The 25122-nt window shown below is 45.0% G+C and overlaps 1 protein-coding gene across 1 annotated transcript in view; it reads right to left on the bottom strand.

Moving 5' to 3' along the window:
• Positions 1-25122, bottom strand: part of LOC100136306 (atrial natriuretic peptide receptor 1) — a 67816-nt gene that overhangs the window by 7411 nt on the left and 35283 nt on the right. The window contains exons 5-15 of the mRNA XM_036971924.2: positions 22715-22850; positions 5319-5413; positions 3086-3221; positions 2802-2886; positions 2527-2647; positions 2349-2423; positions 2158-2235; positions 1908-2012; positions 1661-1732; positions 1273-1432; positions 954-1109 (exon numbers count right to left, since the gene is read on the bottom strand). Of these exons, the coding sequence (XP_036827819.1) occupies positions 954-1109; positions 1273-1432; positions 1661-1732; positions 1908-2012; positions 2158-2235; positions 2349-2423; positions 2527-2647; positions 2802-2886; positions 3086-3221; positions 5319-5413; positions 22715-22850 (1219 nt within the window). The remainder of the gene's footprint in view (positions 1-953; positions 1110-1272; positions 1433-1660; positions 1733-1907; positions 2013-2157; positions 2236-2348; positions 2424-2526; positions 2648-2801; positions 2887-3085; positions 3222-5318; positions 5414-22714; positions 22851-25122) is intronic.

Genomic DNA, 25122 nt, shown 5'->3' with positions numbered 1-25122 from the left:
AGATCAACAATGTTGTTGTCATGGAAGAAGTTGAATGCCCGGTGGTAGCAGAGTAAGATTGCTAAGGAGATGGAGAAAATTCTAGCGTTTGATTGTAAATATGCAGAGGGAGTCGAAAAGAGAACACAGAAGTCTGTTGTATAAAACACCTGTCTCTGGATTACATCTCCAAACTAAGGGCAACCATGGCATTGGTGACAGAGGGAGAAGCGTTCATCCATGTATACGGGTAAGAAAGTCTAGCTAGATACATTTTCAGATATTATACGTTTCTAATTTAGTCAGAAAGTAATTTTCATTTTAAGTTAGAGCGTACTGTTAGCTAGCTAGCTAACATTAGCTGGCTGGCTTACTAGCTAACGTTACCTGTATGATCTTGTATTTCAGAAATCTATCTGCATTGCTAGTTATAACCTAATGTTAGCTAGCTAGCTAATATTAAACCTAGTTAGTTAGCTTTAGCTACCTGGAGATTCATGCATGGTGGCTAGTTATGACAATCAGTTTGTATTGCTAGTAGTATGGGTTGGGATTATTGCTGTGCTCTTACTTAGTTAGTTGCTGTTTAGCACATGGACTCACATGTGAATCCTTAAAGAGATGGGTGGGGCTAAGGTTTAAGAGGTTGTGAACGATGCTGAATGGGTTTAGACAAAGAAGAGCTCTCTAGTAGGTGTACCAAAACATTCAAGAGCCCTTTTTTCAAAAGTGGGGTTACAAGTTTATAAACTTTCAAAGCAGAATTACTTTCCCATTGTTCCTCAACTATAATGTATTATATTCAATTTAATAAAAGTCTCTACTTTTTAATAAACAATTTAATAATTTAATAAAAGTCTCTACTTTTATCCAATGTAAAAAATACAATTTCAAATTTTGCTACATAGGATCAAATCGTTCCCAAATGTCTGTCATGAAGAAAGATAGAGTGCGTGTGTGTATGTGTGTGTTACCTTTGGGGCTGAGCGGCTCTCCCTCCAGATAGAAGGCTCCGTGGCGTAGCGCCACCTCCTGGAGAATGATGCCAAAGCTGTAGACGTCCCCCTTCTGGGTGCCACATAGAGGGGCACTCTCCAACCTCAGCAGCTCTGGGGCCATCCACAGTTTCCCTACAAACATAGATGGACAAATTGACTAAAAGTATAATTAATTTGCCTACAGACACTGATCTAAGGTCAGTTTAGTATTTCACCCTCTTAAGGATTTGATCAGGGTAAGCTAATCCTAAATCTGTGTCTAAAGGGAAATGTCCTGCAGAGCCAGGTGACTCACGGGCATAGTAAGCATGGGCGTCGTCTGTGTTGCTCTCGGTGCGGAAGCTGGACAGGCCGTAGTCGGTGATCTTCAACACAAAGCGGTTATCCACCACGCAGTTGGACGACTTCAGGTTGCCGTGGGAGACGATGACACTGTTGTGGAGGAAAGCCATGCCCTGGATAGGAGAAGGGGAGGGAGGGTAAGGGTTAAAATATAGAAAGAGAAGAGATAGTCTGAAGGAGAGATTAGAGATAAATGAGTTATTCATATTGAGCTTTAGTCTAAAAATGTTTGGCAAAGCATATGGACGTTCACTTGTTGAATGATGCAAATGTGTTTTCTCAAGTCAATTGAAGTTGACACATGGAAAGATAAGCAGGAGAGTGTGTAGAGCAGTGGTTACCTTTACAATGTCATTAATTAACGAGTATCTGAACATCCAGTCCAGTGTGATGCTCTCATTTTCCATGATGTCCTGAAGGATGAAGCACACACACGCACGCACACGCACGCACGCGCGCGCACGCACACACACACACACACACACACACACACACACACACAGCATTTAGACAAGACAAATGTTTCCTAAAGACTTGAATTGGGTCAGTGGACCATCTTATAGTGGAATTGTGGTGAGGGGTGGCTACCTGTAAGCTACCCCGAGGACAGTACTCTGTGATGATGCAGATGTTGGGGGGGTCGATACAGGCTCCGATGAAGCGGGTCAGGTGCTCATTCTGAATATCACGCATCTGGGGAGGGAAGGAAAGGGAAGGAAAGGAAAGGGAGGGAAGGAAAGGAGGACACCATGTGACATTTAGGGACAGTGCTATTCTCTGATGCACATATGCATTCTGGAGTATACACACGTCACACTAGAACCTCATGAAGACTCACATGTTTCAGTTCAAACAGCACATTTCTGGTGAGCTCAATGCGTTTTCTGTTGATGTATTTGATGGCCACAATGTTCGCCTGAAAGACAGAGAAAACATTATGCATTCAATCCAGTTGACATTAAAAGGTTACTATTTCACGCACACACACACACACACACACACGCATACACACACGCACACCCTACTTACCTTGTAGTAGCCTGTCTTGGCAAACACCTGAAAGTTTCCATCTCCTGTTAATAGGGAGCCGTAGTTGGAGCCTCTCTGTAAATAAAGCGAAAGGTGGGATGGGGTCAGTTTTGTGCAAGACTGTGTGTATTGCGAAATGTGTGTGTTGTTGCAAGCGTGTGTATGAGTGTGGACTCACAAGGGACAGAGTGAGCTTGCTGCCTGCGCTTCGCAGCACTTTCTCCATGTTGCTCATCTGAATATCCTCCCAGGAGACCCTCCACAGCTGAGCCACCAGTTCATTTTCAAGCTTAAGCTTCCTGTGTGTGTGTGTGTGTGTGTGAAAGACAGTGAGATGATAGATTGCTCTTTTAGATATGTGAACAATGCTATAAACGTAATGACATAAAACTCTTCCCGTAGATTCTAGGCCTTGTGCATACTTGCTGATTGAACTGGCCTGTCTACACTCACCTGTATATGAAGACAGTAATTGTGAGGATGATGATAATGATGAAGAACACCACAATTGTTACCATCTGGTGGATTGTGATGGTTCCTGGAAAAAGAGACAGGAGAAACATTTTTATGGTACCGTTTTCCTTCAATACAGCCACTGCATGACAGTGTAATGTCAGTCATTGTAAGCTGTTTTGACTGATTATGACTAGTATAAATTCTGCTACGTCATGCAAACATAGACATTTTATGGGGGGGTATATACAAAAGTGAGTGAGAGACAGACGGAGTCCACTGACGTGCGAGGCAGGCTGGGTTGTCGTTCTTAAAGCCACAGACGGGCACATCTAAAGGAGCAGCGCCCCCTGGCCACTGGATGTCCATCCCAGGCAAGGCCCTCAGCTTCTTCTGAGAGCCGTTGTACACGGACACAATCTGGCAAGGAACACAGTATAACTTTCTAATGTTAAATATTAAATAATGACAAATAACATACCACACGTTGATTGATTTGTTTTATTAGATAATTTAAAGCAGTAGGCTGTTCCAGTCGGAGACAAGATTACATAATTAAACATTTTAGAGGATAATAACAGAATAAAGCCAGAAGGCTTATTTCCATTGTGGTCCTCTTAGACAGTGATATGGCAGGCTGGCAAGATTGACACATTATTCTCAATGCAATGCATTAGCATAGGGTGATAATGGGAGACGACTTTCAATGAGCCACTAATCAGCCCAGAGACTTGACACTCACCCCTTCACACTAGGTGAAAAACATCCACTCTCTCTCCCTGTTCACACACGCACATATACATAAACACACACGCATGTACGTTCTCGCCCATCCACACATGTACATGTACACACTCTTGATCTCGCTGGATCAGTTGGTCATTAACCTCAGTGGCTTGCCACCAATTAATATTTATCATTCTGTCATTACATAAGACAAACACATTGGCACTGGGTGGATGAAATGACATATTAAATGATCATATGTATGCTGAAATACGGTTTGTTACAGTTTTTCTCAATTGCTAAAACACAATTTCTGAAACCTTGCTCCATTTCCTGAAAACATTAAACACAAAACCTCATCTTAAAGCACTATTTACATAACCTCTGACTCCTCTTGCAAAATGAAACATTTGCCTCAAAACAGTTTTACCTGTGTTCAAAATCAAACACTGCTCTCAAATCATAAACAAAGTGATCAAAATGATATACACTCTCAAGCAGTCAGTAAACAATACACCGAAAAATAGAAAACACATTGTTCAAAACATACAATTCTCAGGGAGAAGTACATTTTTAATCTAAAAAAATATTCATATTTTTCCGTCATTGTCTTTTGATGAACGAAAACATGTTCTATCATAGTAGCTCAAAATTGATCAGAAATTACTACTCTGCTTTGCTCTTTGCAATTTTGTTTTCTGTTCTTCCTTCTCCTTGTACCCCTATTTTTACAGTACTGTACCCTGCATCTCACAAACCTGTCCTTTGTCTCTGTGATACTGTAATTCTTGTTCTTTGTTGATATGAACCTGCAACCAGTCAAAATCTATTGAGCAGTCAGTACTGTTAATAAATGGAAAGCACAATATTCAGGGCCATACAATTTGTCCATTGTACAGTATACAGCCTACAATGCACTGTACTACAGTATCCATTCTCAGACTTTCTCCTTCCCACCTTCAACAACCTGTTTGCTCTCTGAACTGGCTTATATTGGTTGTGTCGCATCATTTGAAACAGGTTAAATCAATTTTGAGTGGTTGTGTTCAATCAATGACATATGTTCTCTATTTGTATTTGATTGTTGCCACTTGTGTTTACCAGTATGGATGACATGTGCATTAGAGTGCAGAATGTGTTTTGAGAATGAGAATGTGTTTAGAGTTTTGCTGAATAGTCTAAGTGAGATCTGCAAATTGTGTTTTACAATGTGAAATGGTTTAAGGTATTGACAACAGACTGCATAATTAACTAAATGAGTCCAGGCAACTGAGAACTTTGTTCAGCCAATGGGTTTTAGTCTTTTTGCAATTGAGAAAAACTGTAATACTGTATGCTATAGCTATATATAGTTGTTGCCCCATTTACCCTCACCCTGAGCAGATGGTATATTGTAGTGTTAATGGAGACATGGAGGTCTTTCTATGAACTGTAGAGCTCTTTTCTTCAACATGTTAATGCCTCTGGAGAACATCTAGTTTTATTCTCCAATCTCCAAAACACACAGAGACTGTGTACACAGGCAGGCAGCTTTATGAGCACTGGCAGAATGAAAGAGATGAGGAGCCTTAGTGTATGAGAGAGAGAGAGAGAGAGAGAGAGAGAGAGAGAGAGAGAGAGAGAGAAAGAGAGAGAGAGGGAGAGAGAGGGGTAGAGAGAGAGAGAGAGGTAGAGAGAGAGAAAGAAAGAGAGAGAGAGAGAGAGAGAGAGAGAGAGAGAGAGAGAGAGAGCGAGAGAGAGAGAGTGAGAGCAAGAGAGAGAGAGAGAGAGATGTGTGTGTGTATTCAGTACCTGGAAAACACTGGTGTTGGTGTCAGTCATGTCCCAGAAAGCAAAGTCTGTCTCTCTGTCCCCATTTTCATCTATCTGCACCAGGCCTGTTACACCTGTTGAGAGGACCAGAAGGAGAGAGGAACCAAAGGGAGGTAGAGGAGTCTGACAATATTTAAAGGGAGCAAATTAATGTTATCTTACACTAATATCCAGTCCAGGGATGAAAATAATCATCAAAGCGCTCAGCGGGTAACAGTAATTACTACAAATTATTACTGTCATTACGAAATGAGAGCAGATTTACATTTGAGGTTGTCCCTATTAGCTGACATCTGAAAAGAATCTCAGCCATTGAGCAAGTTACAACACCCATAACAACATCTCAAACCTAAAAAATAAACAGCCATAACTATCAAAACAAACATTGGTCATGACAACAATTTCACTTCAAATTATTGTGTTGGAGATACACAGATGCAAACACAAACAGTATAAGTTGGTACACCCCAGGCACACCCAAAAGTATTCATCCATAATCACAGTAATATAGCTGTGCTATCTTGTTAATAAATCTAGTAGTCGGCCATCTTGTATAACATTACTTTCATTTCCGGCTAAGACAACAGCCCAGGGTTGGTTTGGAGGTGCAGATAATAGCCTGAGAGCCATTCCATATTGAGTGGGAATGGAAAGAGGTGTCTATAGGGATAAATTACATGACAGGCATGGAAATGTCCAATCCAAATGGGGTTATCCTAGTAATAAAGAAATATACAGGCGTCATCCCTCTAATCAGAGGAGAGAGGGCCTGAGAGATGTGCTATGATATGGGACGGATTATCGGCTAGAGGAACATGCAGAAGATAGGGTAGCATGCACGCATGCACAAACGCATATACTCAAGAACACACTTTCCCACAGACGTTATTGCCCTACTCACACACACAGACGTGCAGTGGTTAGAGAATGATTAACCTTGTGGTTGGTCTGGGAAAAGTACTTTTGGCCAGCATCTGCATGGGGGGGATGCATGGTGTTTGGTTGTCTGGGACAGATTAAGGTGTGGAAGTAAGGGGAGTGGAGTCATGATTTAGTACCTATTTAATAGAACATTATACAATTAACATCGACCAATGAGTCATGTGGGTGCTATGTGGGTGACGTCATCACAACTTCCAGGAATTGGGAGTAGCACTTCTTTGGGGGATGGTCCCTGGATGGTCTGTCTATGTTAAGGCAAACTAGGTAAGGGAAGTATATATAATAATGGAGACACATTTACAGTAAAAAAAAGTGGCCTTTAACCATCCCTCTGTCTCTCCATGTATGCATCCATACATCCATTCATCCATCCATTTTTCTTAGCCTCACAAACCTCTTATTGCTGTCTTTGTCACACACTGAAAGCCGCCTACCACCCTGCATCCCACTGCTGGCTTGCTTCTGAAGCCCCACATTTGAATCACCGACCTCTCCCGGCTCCAACGACACAATACCCTCATTAACTAGTCTACTGGTGCCATCATGGGCTGGAGCACATTCTGCCACGCCCATTGCCTAAAGTCAGCACAATCTGCCCCAGGACGTCTTCACGGGGGCTCGGAAGGTACCCCGGACCTCTCCGCCATTCCCACGGAGTTCCAGGATGTCCGGGAAGGTGTTCAGCAAGGCCAGGGCCATGTAGCTTCCGCCGCACCGACCCTACGACTGCACCACGCCGTCCTGGGGACATCTGTACTCTCTGTCGGGACCGGAGACCAAGGCTATGGATACCTACATTGGAGACTCCCTAGCTGCTGGATTTATCCGTCCCTCTTCCTCTCCCACCCGTGCAGGGTTCTTCTTTGTGGAGAAAAAGGACAAGACCCTGCGCCCGCGCATTGACTACCGGGGACTCAATGACATTACGGTTAAGAACCGTGACCCGCTACCACTCATCTCCTTGGCCTTCGAGCCGCTCCAGTGAGCCACTGTGTTTTCCAAGCTGTATTTACAGAACGCCTACCACCTGGTGCGGATACGAAAGGGCGCCCGTCGGACCCTGGCCTTTGTGCGACAGCACTTTTAGTGGCCTACTATGGTTCCTGACGTGACCGCATTCGTCGCCGCTTGCACAGAACAAGACTCCTCGGCAAGCTCCGGCTGGTCTCCTCCAACCTCTGCCTGTCCCCCACCATCCCTGGTCTCACATGTCCCTGGCCATCCTGACCGTGGTGATTCGGTTTTCCAAAGCCGCACACTTCGTTCCTCTCCTCAAACTACCCTCTGCCAAAGAGACGGCACAGCTCATGGTGCAGCATGTCTTCTGGATCCATGGACTGCCTGTGGACATGGTCTCCGACCGGGGTCCTCAGTTCTCGTCCCAGTCCTGGAAGGTGTTCTGCACCCTCATTGGGTCGTCGGCCAGCCTGTCCTCCGGGTTCCACCCCCAGTCCAACAGCCAGTCAGAGCGGCCAACGAGGACCTCGAAACTACCCCGTGCTGCCTGGTCTCCGCCAACCCCACCACCTGGAGCCAGCAGCTTGTGTGGGTTGAATACGCCCACAACACCTTCCCTGCTCTGCCATGGGCCTATCTCCCTTTGAGTGTTCCCTGGGGTATCAGCCCCCGCTCTTCCCTGAGCAGGAAGAGGAGGTTGGCATACCTTCTGCCCAGATGTTCGTCCGCCGCTGTCGTCGTACCTGGAGGAGAGCCCGGTCGGCCCTCCTCATGACCACCTTCAAGTATCGATGACAAGCAGATCTCCATCAGTTTATCGGCCCTTTCCCCATCTCCAAGATCATTAGCCCCTCTGCTGTCCACCTTCTGTTGCCCCGTACCCTTCGTATTCATCCTACATTCCATGTGTCTAGAATTAAGCCTGTGTCTCACAGCCCTTTGTCTTCTATTTCCAGGCCCACCCCTCCTCCCCGTGTCATCGCTGGCCATTCGGTGTACACGGTGAGACGCCTCCTCAGGGTTCGACCACAGGGCAGGGGTTTCCAGTACCTGGTTGACTGGGAAGGTTTTGCCCCGGAGGAGAGGTGCTGGGTCCCCGCTAGAAACATCCTGGACCCATCCTCATCACCGACTTCCACCGCCGGCACCCCGGTCAACCAGGTATGCGCCCAGGTAGGATGCCAGGTGGCGCCCCGGGGGAGGGGAGGGGGGGGGGGGGGGGGTACTGTCACACCCTGATCTGTTTCTGTCTTTGTAATTGTCTCTACCCCCTCCAGGTGCCGCCCATCTTCCCCATTATCCCCTGTGTAGTTATACCTGTGTTCTCTGTTTGTCTGTTGCCAGTTCGTCTTGTTTGTCAAGCTAACCAGTGTTTTGTGTCAGCTCCTGCTTTTCCCCAGTCTCTCTTTTCTCATCCCCCTGGTTTTTGACCCTTGTCTGTCCTGACCCTGTACCCATCGCCTGACCACTCATCCTGCCCCTGACCCTGAGCCTGCCTTCCGTCCTGTACCTTTGCCCCTGTTGCTGTAATAAACATTGTCACTTCAACACGGTCTACATCTGGGTCTTACCTTGATACCTGATAGTCTTACTCTTTATTAATAAGTATTTAATAATTCTTTATCCTTGAATAGAAATGTTGGGGGGGGGGGGGGGGGGGCTGAATTCAGTGGGCTGCAGTGATGGATGCTCAGTCCACCAGAGCTGTATTAGTCTGGTAGTGCTGCAAAGAACAGAGCAATCAGAGCAGGCATTTGTGGAGAAGAGTGGCACATTGTGAGCTACAGTACAGCTCAGTAGCTTGACAGCTAGTGTGTTAGTTTGGTAAATGGACTGTATTGATGTAACTTCATGAGTAATGCGTATTGGAAGTACAAATCAAATCAAATCAAATCAAATTTTATTTGTCACATACACATGGTTAGCAGATGTTAATGCGAGTGTAGCGAAATGCTTGTGCTTCTAGTTCCGACAATGCAGTAATAACCAACAAGTAATCTAACTAACAATTCCAAAACTACTGTCTTGTACACAGTGTGAGGGGATAAAGAATATGTACATAAGGATATATGAATGAGTGATGGTACAGAGCAGCATAGGCAGATACAGTAGATTGTATCGAGTACAGTATATACATATGAGATGAGTATGTAAACAAAGTGGCATAGTTAAAGTGGCTAGTGATACATGTATTACATAAGGATACAGTCGATGATATAGAGTACAGTATATACGTATGCCTATGAGATGAATAATGTAGGGTGAGTAACATTATATAAGGTAGCATTGGTTAAAGTGGCTAGTGATATATTTACATCATTTCCCATCAATTCCCATTATTAAAGTGACTGGAGTTGAGTCAGTGTCAGTGTGTTGGCAGCAGCCACTCAATGTTAGTGGTGGCTGTTTAACAGTCTGATAGCCTTGAGATAGAAGCTGTTTTTCAGTCTCTCGGTCCCAGCTTTGATGCACCTGTACTGACCTCGCCTTCTGGATGATAGCGGGGTGAACAGGCAGTGGCTCGGGTGGTTGATGTCCTTGATGATCTTTATGGCCTTCCTGTGACATCGGGTGGTGTATGTGTCCTGGAGGGCAGGTAGTTTGCCCCCGGTGATGCGTTGTGCAGACCTCACTACCCTCTGGAGAGCCTTACGGTTGAGGGCGGAGCAGTTGCCGTACCAGGCGGTGATACAGCCCGCCAGGATGCTCTCGATTGTGCATCTGTAGAAGTTTGTGAGTGCTTTTGGTGACAAGCCGAATTTCTTCAGCCTCCTGAGGTTGAAGAGGCGCTGCTGCGCCTTCTTCACAATGCTGTCTGTGTGAGTGGACCAATTCAGTTTGTCTGTGATGTGTATGCCGAGGAACTTAAAACTTGCTACCCTCTCCACTACTGTTCCATCGATGTGGATAGGGGGGTGTTCCCTCTGCTGTTTCCTGAAGTCCACAATCATCTCCTTAGTTTTGTTGACGTTGAGTGTGAGGTTATTTTCCTGACACCACACTCCGAGGGCCCTCACCTCCTCCCTGTAGGCCGTCTCGTCGTTGTTGGTAATCAAGCCTACCACTGTTGTGTCGTCCGCAAACTTGATGATTGAGTTGGAGGCGTGCGTGGCCACGCAGTCGTGGGTGAACAGGGAGTACAGGAGAGGGCTCAGAACGCACCCTTGTGGGGCCCCAGTGTTGAGGATCAGCGGGGAGGAGATGTTGTTGCCTACCCTCACCACCTGGGGGCGGCCCGTCAGGAAGTCCAGTACCCAGTTGCACAGGGCGGGGTCGAGACCCAGGGTCTCGAGCTTGATGACGAGCTTGGAGGGTACTATGGTGTTGAATGCCGAACTGTAGTCAATGAACAGCATTCTCACATAGGTATTCCTCTTGTCCAGATGGGTTAGGGCAGTGTGCAGTGTGGTTGAGATTGCATCGTCTGTGGACCTATTTGGGCGGTAAGCAAATTGGAGTGGGTCTAGGGTGTCAGGTAGGGTGGAGGTGATATGGTCCTTGACTAGTCTCTCAAAGCACTTCATGATGACGGAAGTGAGTGCTACGGGGCGGTAGTCGTTTAGCTCAGTTACCTTAGCTTTCTTGGGAACAGGAACAATGGTGGCCCTCTTGAAGCATGTGGGAACAGCAGACTGGTATAGGGATTGATTGAATATGTCCGTAAACACACCGGCCAGCTGGTCTGCGCATGCTCTGAGGGCGCGGCTGGGGATGCCGTCTGGGCCTGCAGCCTTGCGAGGGTTAACACGTTTAAATGTCTACAGTATATCAGATGAAGACTGTATTGTCAAAACATGCTGTTTTCAATAATGAAGAAGCAAGTTCTATACATCTTCCACTGTCCTCCTAAAATGTCTGACTCTCTCTCACCCATCCAGGCCCATTAGTTAATGGAACAGAAGCTAGAGAGAAAAGCAGCTGTATGTAACCTGATCCTTCCATCTTGACATCCTCCCTCTCTCTATGTATACGGTCTATACTGGCTGCCTCCCTTCATGTACTGTATCCATCTTTGTACATTATGGAAATTCATCTATCATCAACAACAGGAAAACACCTGTATGTCTCATCTTATTCCCCTCACTGTTCAAATCCTTGTAATTACCTAAACTAAAAACAGGAATCAGTTTCCCCACTGCGCCTTTCCAAGTATGTTTGATTTGCACAGCAGTGTGTCCCTGATGGAGGAAGTTAACATCTGATTGAAAGAACATTGCATGACCCGTACTGACGGCTAACCTGGAGGAGATGTCACCAGGCACATGCTCCTGGGCTGCCTATTCCTAAATCAGATGTCAACTCCTTCCATCCAAGACTGCACAACGCACATCACTTTCATCTGGTCCTCTTTTTGTTGAGGTATAACAAGAAGATCTTGCAGTCAAACAAAGATTCCAGAAACATCTTGACAAGGTAGAAAAAAAGGTCAAGTGTCTGAAAGAAAATGTCCATGAAAAAGCCAGAGGTGAGTCCACATTAGTGGCATGTTGTGTTTTTTAGGGTTCTAGCCAATAAATGCACAAGGCAACTGTCAAGGCATTTGAAAAGGGCACACAGAGGGAGGACTAGCAACACAATGCAGGTTGTCGCAGTGCGCCCCTAGACATTCATGAAACCTACAATCAAACACTCCTCTGATTCAGGGCAAAAAAGTACTGGAAAGTACTTTGACTTTAAATCTGGGGAAAGCACAGCACACTCTTATGAATAACAATAACCGTTAACAAAGTGCACAGTGCAAAGTGCACAGTGGAAGTGTCATGGCACCATTTGATTTTCCACTGAGTCACAGCGTAGTTTATGGATATATATGGTGCCAACCAGGTGATTACAATCCCTAGCTGCTGTGAAGCCATGAGAGCAGCTGCTGATAGAGCTCCAATAGAGCCACATAAACAACCTATGTTCTTATCTAAAGAGTGAACACATGGGAATAGGTGATATATTGTATATTTATTATCACTGCTGCTAAACGTGAAGTGGGAGCACTCCTGTCACATACAGTATATGCAAATATTGACCTTATTGTACACTCACTGTAGTGTGATATGATATTGCAGCTCTACATCAGCTAGACCAGGAGGTTAACTTGCAGGCTGTTTTTTGTTCACTCTACTTACTTGCATTGGAGAAGAATGTGATTACGTTTGTCGAAAAATGTATTGGTTAATTAGAAGTATTTTTTTGAATGCTTTTAACGCCTTTTAACAAGCACCTCTCCTTGAAATAATTGCATTTACTGTGAGAAATAACTAAGGTATTCTTCTACCCAGGCAGCCGTGAAATAGTCTGCAAACCACCTGCGGCTCATGTCCCTGGATCAAAGTGTGTTCTGCATACATAACAGCCCCTGCCTAACTAACTAAGGATGGCACACACCTGTTGTCATGTCCAAAAATCTACAGCAATCTATGTGTTTACTTTGAACCTTATCATATCAGTCAACAACAGTCATCAAATAAACATAGTTGTTTCATCAAATATATAGGTAACTAAGGATGGAAAAATTGTACTATTCTAGGACTTACTTATGAATAATGTATAGTATTCATTATTCATCTAGACTTATGTGATTTTCCCCTGAGCCTCTGATGGAGAGAGGGAGTAAGGGAGGGAGAGAAAGAAAGAGAGAGAGAAATAGAGAGCAAGACCTCCAGTTATGAATGACATGAAAGGGTCTCTAACACTAAATGCTATTAGACTAAGATCTGTAGGGTCTCTGTCAATCCTTTTTACAGGCACTCCATTGCCCACTAATAGCATTGACAAGGTTCTCCAGTTACCAAAGATTTCTGGGACAATGGGGGCCTACCATGTACCATGTAGCTGTAGAGTTTTAGTACATATGATTAACAAAAGGGCACAAGCACAAGAGTGCTCCATTCTTTCTCTCTGTTCCTATCCCCCTCTGGCCACCTGTCTGCCTGTCTCCTTTCTACAGTGCACTCTACACTCCAGCCCTGTGCTCCACTGTGGCTCAGATGACAAGGCTTCAGATTCACACAGCTCATTATCAGCTCGACCCAGGCCAGACCTACCGTTGGAAATACCAGCTGCCTAAGTGACCAGGGCCACTGCACAGAAGACAGAGGCAGAGAAAAAGGACAATGAGTGATGGATGGTGGGTAGAGAAAGGGAAAAGAGAAGGAGGTGGAGACAGATGGAAAGAGTGACACGGCCACGGGAGCTCTGGTTTCGCCTGATTAGATTACTATCCTATTTTAGGGATTTCCTATTTTTTTCCAGGGGGATTTTTTGCAACATGACAGCCAAAAGAGAAATTAGATATTTCCATGGCAAAGGACAGAGAGTTTAGATGAGACAGAGAGGTCATGTAGGAGGAGAGGGTAAAATAAGAGTTTGTTCAGGAGGATAAGACACGTTGAGACAGTAAAAATATGACAGAGATTGACAGAGCAGTGAAGTGAGGAGGAACACCTTGATAAGACAGTGAAAATATGGACAGATTGGTGGAGGAGGAAGGAAAAAGAGGAAGGCAGATCCCGTGGGATGGAATTAGAGAACTGTTCACAGAGGAGAGGATTGAGAGCAGAGGAGAGGAGTGCTAGACCAGGAAATAATGAGACAAGAAGAAGGTGTGAAGGAATAACTATGAGTAAGGACAACGACTGATAGAAAAGATAGGGAGACTGGCATTAACAAGCTGGCATACGCAGCAGGACATCCACCTCTGACACTGTAATATTCTTTTCACACATTTTCACAAGTTTACAACGTACAATTACTCATATACTGTAGTTTAACTGCTGAAGTCAAGTTTCAGATGAAAGGTTTGTATTTCACTAGACCAACTTAAAGCTGTCTTCACTTTCGAACAAAATATAACACAGAATATAACTAAAAAGCACTGAATCGGAAGCATAACAATGAACTAAAGCTACCAAACAGCTTACGTTACAGTATGCACTGGTGTGGGCAAAAATAATAAAAGAAGCATTGTCCTCGCATGCAACCAAACAAACCCCTCAGCCTTTCAATGCCTATGTTCGGATGGGCTAACAGAACCAGTGTGAGGAGACTCCACCTGTTCTGGCTGCTGCCCGCTCTGCCCTCCCACTGTCTGCCTGAAGTGTTCATCTCTGTTGTTTGTGTGCTCTGGTCCAACTCATAGTGATTGAGGAGAGAAGGATGGCATTTGTAAAGAGGGGTCAGCCAAGGAGATTAAAGGAAAAAGAGGGAGCAGGCGGGCAGTAATGGAGGACAGATGGAGGGAATAAAAGGGAAATGGGGAAGCAGGGTGAAAGAGGGAAGGAGAAAGGAGTGCAGAGCAAACAACCTAGGTACTTACCTGATGAGATGTCCCTGATGACTTATGTCACCTCATGTATGTGTACTGTTCCAATGATTCAACGTATTTGTTCTTGCCGTTACCTTTGACTTGTTATCAAGCGCCTTTCACTGTCTCCTGTGACCTCACACATAATCTGACTCTGTAACCGCTTGACTCTGTGACAAACCAAACAAACGTCAGCTCAACAGCCCAACCCTTCAAATTCCCATCAAGTCCCAATAAACAGAGTTTGCTAGGACTTGGCATCTGTCTTCAGGTCTCTCACAAAGGACTGGGACAGAAGGGGTAATGACAACCTGCTACAATGTTTGAGACTACCATCTTCTATATCGGCCATTAGTAATGTCAAACACTTGTGAAACCCACAAGTCTGGGAAAACACACGTAACCTCAATGCTTAGTCAGTGAGGTGTGTGTGTTTGGGGGGAGGGGGGTACTGGCAGAGGAAACACAATGGAGGCCTTCCTCAGAAAGTAAGATGCTGTGTCTAACTCTAAAAATGTGGTAAAAAGAACAATGTATGTGTTATAAACGATAGATGAGACTTTGTCTACTCCATGTTGAGCATTATACATCTCGTCAATCACCTAAGTTGTCACTGAGTTGTGTGTGCTGCGTTTTATTGAAGTTTTACAAACAGAAGATTGGTCATATTCATCAACTTTAGGTGCACAGGAAAAAGGTCACCTTACTGGATCCAGATGTCACACCCTGACCATAGTTTACTTTGTATATTTCTATGTTTTGGTTGGTCAGGGTGTGAGCTGAGTGGGCATTCTATGTTTCATTGTCTAGTTTGTCTATTTCTATGTCTGGCCTGATATGGTTCTCAATCAGAGGCAGGTGTTAGTCATTGTCTCTGATTGGGAACCATATTTAGGTAGCCTGGGTTTCACTGTGTGTTTGTGGGTGATTGTTCCTGTCTCGGTGTTGTTCACCAGATAGGGCTGTTTCGGTTTTCGTTACGTTCATTACGTTCTTTGTTTTGTAGTGTTTGTATCGATTCGTGTTTTACGTTTGTTTATTAAACATGGATCGCAATCTACACGCCGCATTTTGGTCCGACTCTCCTTCACATAGAGAAAACCGTGACAGAATCACCCACTACAAAAGGACCAAGCAGTGTGTCAACAGGCAGGAGCAGCCCAAAGAGGAGATGCGTAATAAGGATTTCTGGACATGGGAGGAAATCCTCGACGGGAGAGGACCCTGGGCTAAACCAGGGGAGTGTAGCCGCCCAAAGGTGCAGCAGGAGAAGAGGCAACAGGAGCAGCCCAAAGAGGAGTACAGTATGGACTATACTTCTTGGGAGGAGATAGACAGGTGGGCGGTCGACCAAGGGAGAGTGCCGGAGCCCGCCTGGGATTCGATGGAGCAGTGCGCGGAAGGTTATCGGAGAATGGAGTTGGCGAAGCAAGCACGGCGGCGCGGAAGGAAGCCCGAGAGTCAGCCCCAAAAAATTATTGGGGGGGGGCTCACAGGGAGTATGGCTATGCCAGGTAGGAGACCTGCGCAAACTCCCTGTGCTTACCGGGGGGCTAGAGAGACCGGGCAGGCACCGTGTTATGCAGTGGTGCGCACGGTGTCCCCAGTGCGGGTGCACAGCCCGGTGCGGTATATTCCAGCTCAGCGTATCGGCCGGGCTAGATTGAGCGTCGAGCCAAATGCCATGAAGCCGGTTCTACGCAGCTGGTCTCCAGTGCGTCTCCTTGGGCCGGCTTACATGGCACCAGCCTTGCGCTCGGTGTCTCCGGTTCGCCTGCATAGCCCAGTGCGGGCTATTCCACCTCGCCGCACTGGCAGGGCGACCGTGAGCATTCAACCAGGTAAGGTTGGGCAGGCTCGGTGCTCAAGAGCTCCAGTGCGCCTGCACGATCCGGTCTTTCCAGTACCACCTCCACACCTCAGCTCCTTCACATACAGAAAACCGTGACACCAGATGTATTTTTCATCCTTAAATAAAATAAAATAAAAGGATGATTAAATACTTTAATTTAGAAATGCACATGTTCAGCAAGGGGACAACCTCCTCCAGATTGTATAACACAGGGGAAAAAGTCACAAAAATATTTTGATGTTTTGTGGTCATAAAGATGTTATGTTATGGATTAATTTGCTTTTAAAAGACAATGATGTCATTGTCCTGATTGACACAGCTAGTGACATTCCAAGGACTCTGTGATAAATAACTATTTTTGTTTACTGAACTGGACACAATTAAATTAATTTGAATGGATTTGAGGGACACATTAATTTGTGGTGTCCAGGAATGTGTTTGCTCGAAGTCGAACGTGAAGATGAATTTAGTTCCGCTACAGACCTTGGCTTGGCTACAAACCAGCTGATAGCAGAGATGAAAAAGGTTGTTCAATAACAATGTTGGCATGTTTTGTTTCTTTTTGACACTCTTTCTTTCTTTTCCAAGATCTTCAAAAGGCCAAATGACACAACCATGGCCCGCTAATGTATCTTTCCATTTAAGATTTTCCCTGCTTTGAGGAGATCTCTGTTTTTGGCAAAAGTAAGTCAGTATCTGGTGTGGCCACCAGCTGCATTAAGCACTGTAGTGCATCTCCTCCTCATGGACTGCACCAGATTTGCCAGTTCTTGCTGTGAGATGTTACCCCACTCTTCCAACAAGGTACCTGCAAGTTCCCAGACATTTCTGGGTGGGAATGGCCCTAGCCCTCAACCTCCGATCCAACAGGTCCCAGACGTGCTCAATGGGATTGAGATCCGGGCTCTTCGCTGGCCATGGCAGAACACTGACATTCCTGTCTTGCAGGAAATCACACACAGACGAGCAGTATGGCTGGTGGCATTGTCATGCTGGAGGGTCATGTTAGGATGAGCCTGCAGGAAGGGTACCACATGAGGGAGGAGGATGTCTTCCCTGTAATGCACAGTGTTGAGATTGACTGCAATGACAACAAGCTCAGTCCGATGATGCTGTGACACACCGCCCCAGACCATGACGTAACCTCCACCTCCAAATCGATCCCGCTCCAGAGTACAGGCCTCGGTGTAACATTCATTCCTTTGACGATAAATGCAAATCCGACCATCACCCCTGGTGAGACAAAACCGCGACTCATCAATGAAGAGCACTTCTTGCCAGTCCTGTCTGGTCCAGCGACAGTGGGTTTGTGCCCATACGCAACGTTGTTGCCGGTGATGTCTGGTGAGGACCTGCCTTACAACAGGCCAACAAGCCCTCAGTCCAGCCTCTCTCAGACCTATATCAGACAGTCTGAGCACAGATGGAGAGATTGTGCATTCCTGGTGTAACTCGGGCAGTTTTTGTTGCCATCCTGTACCTGCCCCGCAGATGTGATGTTCAGATGTACCGATCCTGTGCAGGTGCAGGTGTTACACGTGGTCTGCCACTGCAAGGACGATCAGCTGTCCGTCCTGTCTCCCTGTAGCACTGTCTTAGGCGTCTTACAGTACGGACATTGCAATTTATTGCCCTGGCCACATCTGCAGTCCTCATGCCTCCTTGCAGCATGCCTAAGGCATGTTCACACAGATGAGCAGGGACCCTGGACATCTTTCTTTTGGTGTTTGTCGTAGCTGAATCAGAATTAGTTGGGTAACATAGATAAGATGTTTTATTTTCAGAATATGCTTGTGAGATACTTGTCATTAGAATGTTTCCCTTTGGACTATAGGGTTGGCAGTTTGCAGTTATCCCTTCTCAGCTAGGCCTTAGTCACTTGGGGCCCAGAGAGGGGAGAGGTCAGGCTTGTCTTCATATGTGAATGTATCTGTTAAACCATGTGATGCTATGCAGAATATCAGAAGGGGAGGAGGACAGAATGGAACATTGTCTTCTTATGGGAATGTGTCTGTAACTATTCCTAAACCATGTGAAGGGATGGCGTGAGTAATGGGGAACCAGTTAGTTATCTCCACTATGTCTGTACTCCAGTCACTCCCTCCTTTTCTCATTGGGGGGAGGAGTATGGCAGTGTCTGGAACCCTTGTATGTCCCCTCTGATGTTGCCCTTCTCTAGAACTAGTATATGACCTAGAGGCTCACTCCCCTCCGTGAGTTTGTCCAGGAGGGGGTGTATTTGAGATGGGAGTATCTAGAATTGACAATTGATATATGCCATTGGATGAGGTAATGTTTTGGTACTATGAAGTACCAAGAACGAGATTAGAACCTCATTTAGGAGACCAAACTAAACAATAATTTATAGCGAATGCTGTCTGGCTATGGGATTTACTCTCTCAAGTAAAAGTATTTTTGTGTGAACAGTTCCTATTATCTGTGGATTGTCATGTTGACTAGGGGGTGGATCTTTGCTATAAAAGATCTGTTGCCATTATGTTGACCACTCTCAACTTTTCATTAGAGATACTGAAATGTTGAAAGTCAAATGCTATTGCAAAAGCTTAATTATTATTAAAGGTGAAGTTTAAGTATAACTCTGACTGGTGTATGGTTTGCGCTTTCATCATTTGGTAATACAGGAAATTGCCACAACATGTTTTTCAGAGTCAGTAGAAAGGCCTCTTTAGTGTCCTAAGTTTTCAAAGCTGTGACTTTAATTGCCTAAGCTGTTCGTGTCTTAACGACCGTTCCACAGGTGCATGTTCATTAATTGGGAAACAGTTAAAGATGGGAAACAGTGTTTAACCTGTCTAGGACTGGGGTTCCGCTAGCGGAAGGACACGGAGGACGCATGGCTTTCGACCTTCGTCTCTCTCGAGCCCGTACGGGAGTTGTAGCGATGAGACAAGATAGTAACTACAAACAATTGGATACCACGAAATTTGGGAGAAAAGGGGGTAAAAAATAAATAAATAAATGTTCAATAATGTTCCAACTGGAGAATTCCATTGTCTGTAGAAAAGCAATGGAACGAAGGTCGCTCTCATGTGAAATAAGCGTGACCAGCGTGTGGCTCTCTGCCAGACTACTGACTCAAAGAGCTCTCATCCGGTCCCACTTCACAGTAGAAGCCTGAAACAACGTTCTAAAGACAGTTGACATCTGGGTGGAAGCCTTATGAACTGCAACATATCCCATATCCCATTGTGAATTTGATAGGGGCTGAGTTCAAAAACTACAAACCTCAGATTTTTGCCTGCCATATGAGTTCTGTTATACTCTCAGACATCATTCAAACAGTTTTAGAGACTTCAGAGTGTTCTATCCAATACTAATAATAATATGCATATATTAGCATCTGGGACTGAGTAGGAGGCAGTTTACTCTGGGCACGCTATTCATTCAAAAGTGAAAATGCTGCCCCCTATCCGAAAGAAGTTAAACCCTTTAAATGAAGATCTGTGAAGTTATTTAGATTTGTACAAATTATCTTTGAAAGACAGGGCCCTGAAAAAGGGATGTTTCTTTTTTTGCTTAGTCTATATTTGCATGTAACCAAATAATTGATTAAAATACACTGTTTTCCAAGAAGTTCTACAGCACTCTGTAGGACAGCACAGTCATTGGTGTAGAGAGGATTATAGAGGGAGTAGAGGGAGTATATATACAGTGATAGAGTGGGGATTGGAACCCGATGTGTGTTATGATGACGAGACAAGTCCAGGGTTGATGAGTGAAGGCCGTTTGCCAGCAGTAGGTTCGGCAGCAGCTAGAAGAAGGCCGTCGACGCCGAACGCCTGAGCTGGACAGGAGGAGGAGCCAAACCGAAGGCTGGTGTGACATGAACCATGGTGTAGCTGGAGGACAACTAGTTTCCGTCCTCCTCTGGGTACATTTGACTTCAATACAAAACCTAGGAGGCTGGTGGTTCTCATCCGCTTACATAGACGTACACAGAAATGACAACTTCCAGAGGACGTCATCCAACCTATCAGAGGTCTTGCAGCATGAACTGACATGTTGTCCACCCAATTAAAGGATCAGATAATGAATCTAGTACTAAAAGTATAAGCTACAGCTAGCTAGCACTGTTGTGCACAAAATGTGGTGAGTAGTTAACTTAAATAGAAAGAAAGACAACAGTTTAAACATTTTGAACAAATTAGTGAGAGAGAGAGAGCTAGCTATATATATATATATATATATATATATATATATATATATATATATATATATATATATATATTTTACCTTTCACTTACTTAGCTAGCTAATGCAGCTAGCTAGTTTAGTCTACTCAAACACCCGGCTCAGAGAGGGATGCTATGTTACCTAGCTGGCTATGGCTATCCTACACTGGAACTCTTCCAGGTCAAGGTAAGCTTTTGGTTTTCTTAATTTATTGCCACCGGGGCCCACCGGTGTAACTGCTAAACTGCTTGCTAACTGTACACTGTACTGCATGATTGTAGCAGGTTTACTAAGGCGTTAGTTGCAGTAGCTATGTTTTCTTGACGTTAGCTAATATGGTGACAATGCCGAGTGCTGAAACTCATCTGTCCTCGGTTGCAATACTCACTACCAAGTTGCCTCTGGAAGCAATGTCAGCACAATAACTGTTTGTTGGGAGCTTAATGAAATGGGTTTCCATGGCCGAGAGCCGCACACAAGCTTAAGATCAGCACGCGCAATACCAAGTGTCGGCTGGAGTGGTGTAAAGCTCGCCACCATTGGACTCTGGAGCAATGGAAACGCTTCTCTGGAGTGATGAATCACGCTTCACCATCGGACAGTCTACGGACGAATCTGGGTTTGGCGGATGTCAGGAGAATGCTACCTGCCCCAATGCATAGTGGCAACTGTAAAGTTTGGTGGAGGAGGAATAATGTTCTGGGGCTGTTTTTCATGGTTCGGGCTAGACCCCTTAGTTCCAGTGAAGGGAAATCAATTTTCTATTTATTTTTTTACCCCGTTTTCTCCCCAATTTCGTGGTATCCAATTGGTAGTTACAGTCTTGTCTCGTCGCTGCAACTCCCGTACGGACTCGGGAGAGGCAAAGGTCGAGAGACGTGCGTCCTTCGAAACACACGCGACCGTGTCAGCGTGCACTGCGCCCAGCCCGCCACAGGAGTTGCTAGTGCGCGATGGGACAAGGACATCCATTCCGGCCAAACCCTCAACTAAACCGGACGACAGTGAACCAATTGTGCGCCACCCCATGGGTCTCCCGGTCGCGGCTGGCTGCAACAGAGTCTGGACTCGAACCCAGAATCTCTAGTCCACAGCTAGCACTGCGATGCAGAGCCTTAGACCACTGCACCACTCGGGAGGCAGTGAAGGGAAATCTTAACACTACAGCATACAAACATTCTAGATGATTCTGTGCTTCCAACTTTGTGGCAATAGATTGTGGGAGGCCCTTTCCTGTTTCAGCATGACAATGCATGCCCCCGTGCACAAAGCAAGGTCCACACAGAAATGGTTTGTCGAGATTTGTGTGGAAGAACTTGACTGGCCTGCACAGAGCCCTGACCTCAACCCCATCAAACACCTTTGGAATAAACTGGAAGACCGACTGCGAGCCAGACCCAATCGCCCAACATCAGTGCCCAACCTCAATAATGCTCCTGTGGCTGAATGGAACCAATTCTCTGCCACAATGTTCATAATCTATTGGAAAGCCTTCCAAGAACAGTGGAGGTTGTTACAGCAGCAAAGGGAGGACCAACTCTATATTAATGACTATGATTTTTAGTAGTTGTGCACATACTTTTGGTAATGTAGTGTACTTGTCCAGCATGCTGTTGAGAGCCATATGACTTTTTATGGCCTGCAACTAAATCAATCTCTTGTCTTGAAGAGCTCTTGAAGAGGTGTACATCTCATTTTAAAGGCACAAAGCACCCAATAGAAGAACCCGATAGGGACCCTCTGTCAATGAGAAGTATTGTTACATCGTGCTGGTTCTCTCTCATTCTGCCACAAATCACTCAATAATTAATCTACCAAGAAATTGCAAGGAAGACATTGAATGTGTTGTTGTTAAAGAACTACCCCCTCAAAGGTGGAAACTGACAAGAGATCGTAAGCCAGAGCTCTGAGTTAATCCAGTGACATGAAACATTTTGTTTTCACGCAAATCTTTTGAAATTGTCTCTGTGACAAAACGCAGACCACTGTAGTTACCAGAGACAGAGCACAGAGCTAGTGCTAGACTGAAAACATGTTCACACATGTTCTGAAAAAACCCTAGAACCTTCCTGACCCCTGATTCAATGGAATAAAGATCCAGGTTATGAACTGAGGTGCGTGGAGTGGACTGACCGTTGTAGGTGCGGTTCCACATCCTCCTGGTTACGGTTTTCCCCACAGGTCTGTCCTCTGGTGAGGTCATGGTCTCGTTCAGGGCGTGGGTGTACAGCATCAACCCGTCGTAGAACCCTCCGGAGATTATGTTCATCTGCAGGGAAGCAAAAGGAAATTGTAGAATAGTCATTAAATCTATCATCACCTATTTTTTTTAGATGGCTTAGATCAACCATACCATACATGTATTAATAGTACATCTATATCCCTCATCCTCATCATTTTCTATTATTAGCGTATGCGTATGTCTAGCTATATTTGTGCCACTGCCATGGAGAGCAGAACTTATTCTGCTAACTACTTGTCTCTCCTACAAGCTTCTCTACAGTGTTTGATATATTTCAAGTTAATGCCACTTTCCTATTTCTCACAACTATAATTATTTCCTATCATCTCCGTACCTATTTCTACCCCTTTATTAATTTCACAATTCTGCCTGAGAAACAATTTCCTCTTCCATCTCGTCATCTCTCCAAACAGTGGCCCGAAACCAAAAGAGCTGTCCACGTCAATCACAGAATGGAATATGAGGACAATAACCCACTCAGACAATTCACTCAGTTCAGTTGCATCAATTGGAAACGTACAGACACAATGTCCAGACAGGGTGAATGAGGACCAGGTAGACCAGGGCAGAGCTCTCATGCTCTGTGCCTCTCTCTCATCCTCCAGACTCAGACCTGTCTATTTATTACATTAACTGCACTTAGCTGTCTGTTACAAGTGATTCATCGGCTTGTGAGGGGTGCCAGACAGCCCTGTCTGAAATCAGGACCAATGGCGAGTCTCCCTTCCTCCCGGGGATGGAATAGAAGCCCTGACGTACAATTCTGGATTTGTGTGCATCGAACGGGGAGGGCAGTTAGATGACGTGGCCTGTCAAGCTCTTTATTTTGCTTCCCCTCCTGAAGTGTAAATTGTCAATGACACGAAAGCACACACATGCATGCAAGGACACACACCTCCATCTGGAGTCAGAGATGAACGATGGATTCGAAGGCAGTCAATCTACCATATTGAGGATACATGGATGTATCGTGCCAATCTTTGTGAGTGAGTGTGTGTGCGCACACATGTGTCTCTCTCTCATCTCCTAAACAAGACACCAGTGATTCAGCTGCAGAAGTGTGTAGAATATCATCATTGTGCACCTTTGTAGGGAACATAATAAGAAGATAAGCTCCACTAACTAAATTAGCTTTTTCTTCCAAAATAAATTGAATCAATCGTCCAGGCATTGCATGTGAGCCAATTACGTATAAGCCTACTTATCGCAGCCTCTCCATCTTTCTACGCACATACACACTCTAAGATGTGCAAACACCAATGAACTAGTACTACTGCTGAATGAACTAATACTACTGCTAAATGAACTAGTAGTACTGCTAAATGATCTCGTACTACTGATAGTTCTTTGTATGTGTTGCTTTGCCTGTCAGATGTGGCTCAATCAAATGTTTCATAATGAGATGTTCTCTATAATATGATAGCCCTACACTGAGTGTACAAAACATAAGGAACACCTTCCTAATATTGAGTTGCACCCCTTTTGCTCTCAGAACAGCATCAATTTGTCGGGCATGGACTCTACAAGGTGTCGAAAACGTTCCACAGGGATGCTGGCCCTTGTTGACTCCAATGCTCCTCAAAGTTGTGTCAAGTTGGCTGGATGTCCTTTGGGTGGTGGACCTTTCTTGATACACACGGGAAAATGTTGAGCGTGAAAAACCCAGCAGCGTTGCAGTTCTTGACACACTCAAACCGGTGCACCCGGCACCTAATACCATACCCTGTTCAAAGGCACTTACATATTTTGTCTTGCCCATTCATCCTCTGAATGTCACACATACACAATCCATGTCTCAGTTGTCTCAAGGCTTAAAAATCCTTCTTTAAACTGTCTCCTCCCCTTCATTTACACTGTTTGAAGTGAATTGAACAAGTGACATCAATAAGGGATCATAGCTTTTACCTAGATTCACCTGGTCAGTCTATGTCAAGTTCATAATGTCTTGTACTCTCAGTGTATAGATTATTATACAGAGCTTCATTCTGTGTAGTAGATCTAAGTCTTCATACCTTAGCATGTCTTCTCCTTCATATTGCCTCAAATCTGCCATGTTGAGATCAAGTTGTCTTTTTTTAATAAATACTCCTTTTGATCTCAACTCTCTCTCTCTCTCTGTCTTTGTGTGTGCAGACACTCCTCCTTTTTCACTTGCTCTTCATCTGCTTTGTTCTCTCTGCATGTTTTTCTCTCCTATTTCCTGCTTATAACCTTTTCTCTCTCTCCTTTCAGTTCTTGTCCTCTTGATCACCAACTTTCTTCCTGCAAGAGAGCACCCCCCCACCACACACACACACAC

This window comes from Oncorhynchus mykiss, chromosome 3 (assembly GCF_057628025.1).
Source record: "Oncorhynchus mykiss isolate SJ-2025 chromosome 3, ASM5762802v1, whole genome shotgun sequence".
Classification (NCBI taxonomy): Eukaryota; Metazoa; Chordata; class Actinopteri; order Salmoniformes; family Salmonidae; genus Oncorhynchus; species Oncorhynchus mykiss.
The sequence above is the reverse complement of the archived record's forward strand: the minus strand, read 5'-3'. Positions and strand labels throughout refer to the sequence as shown.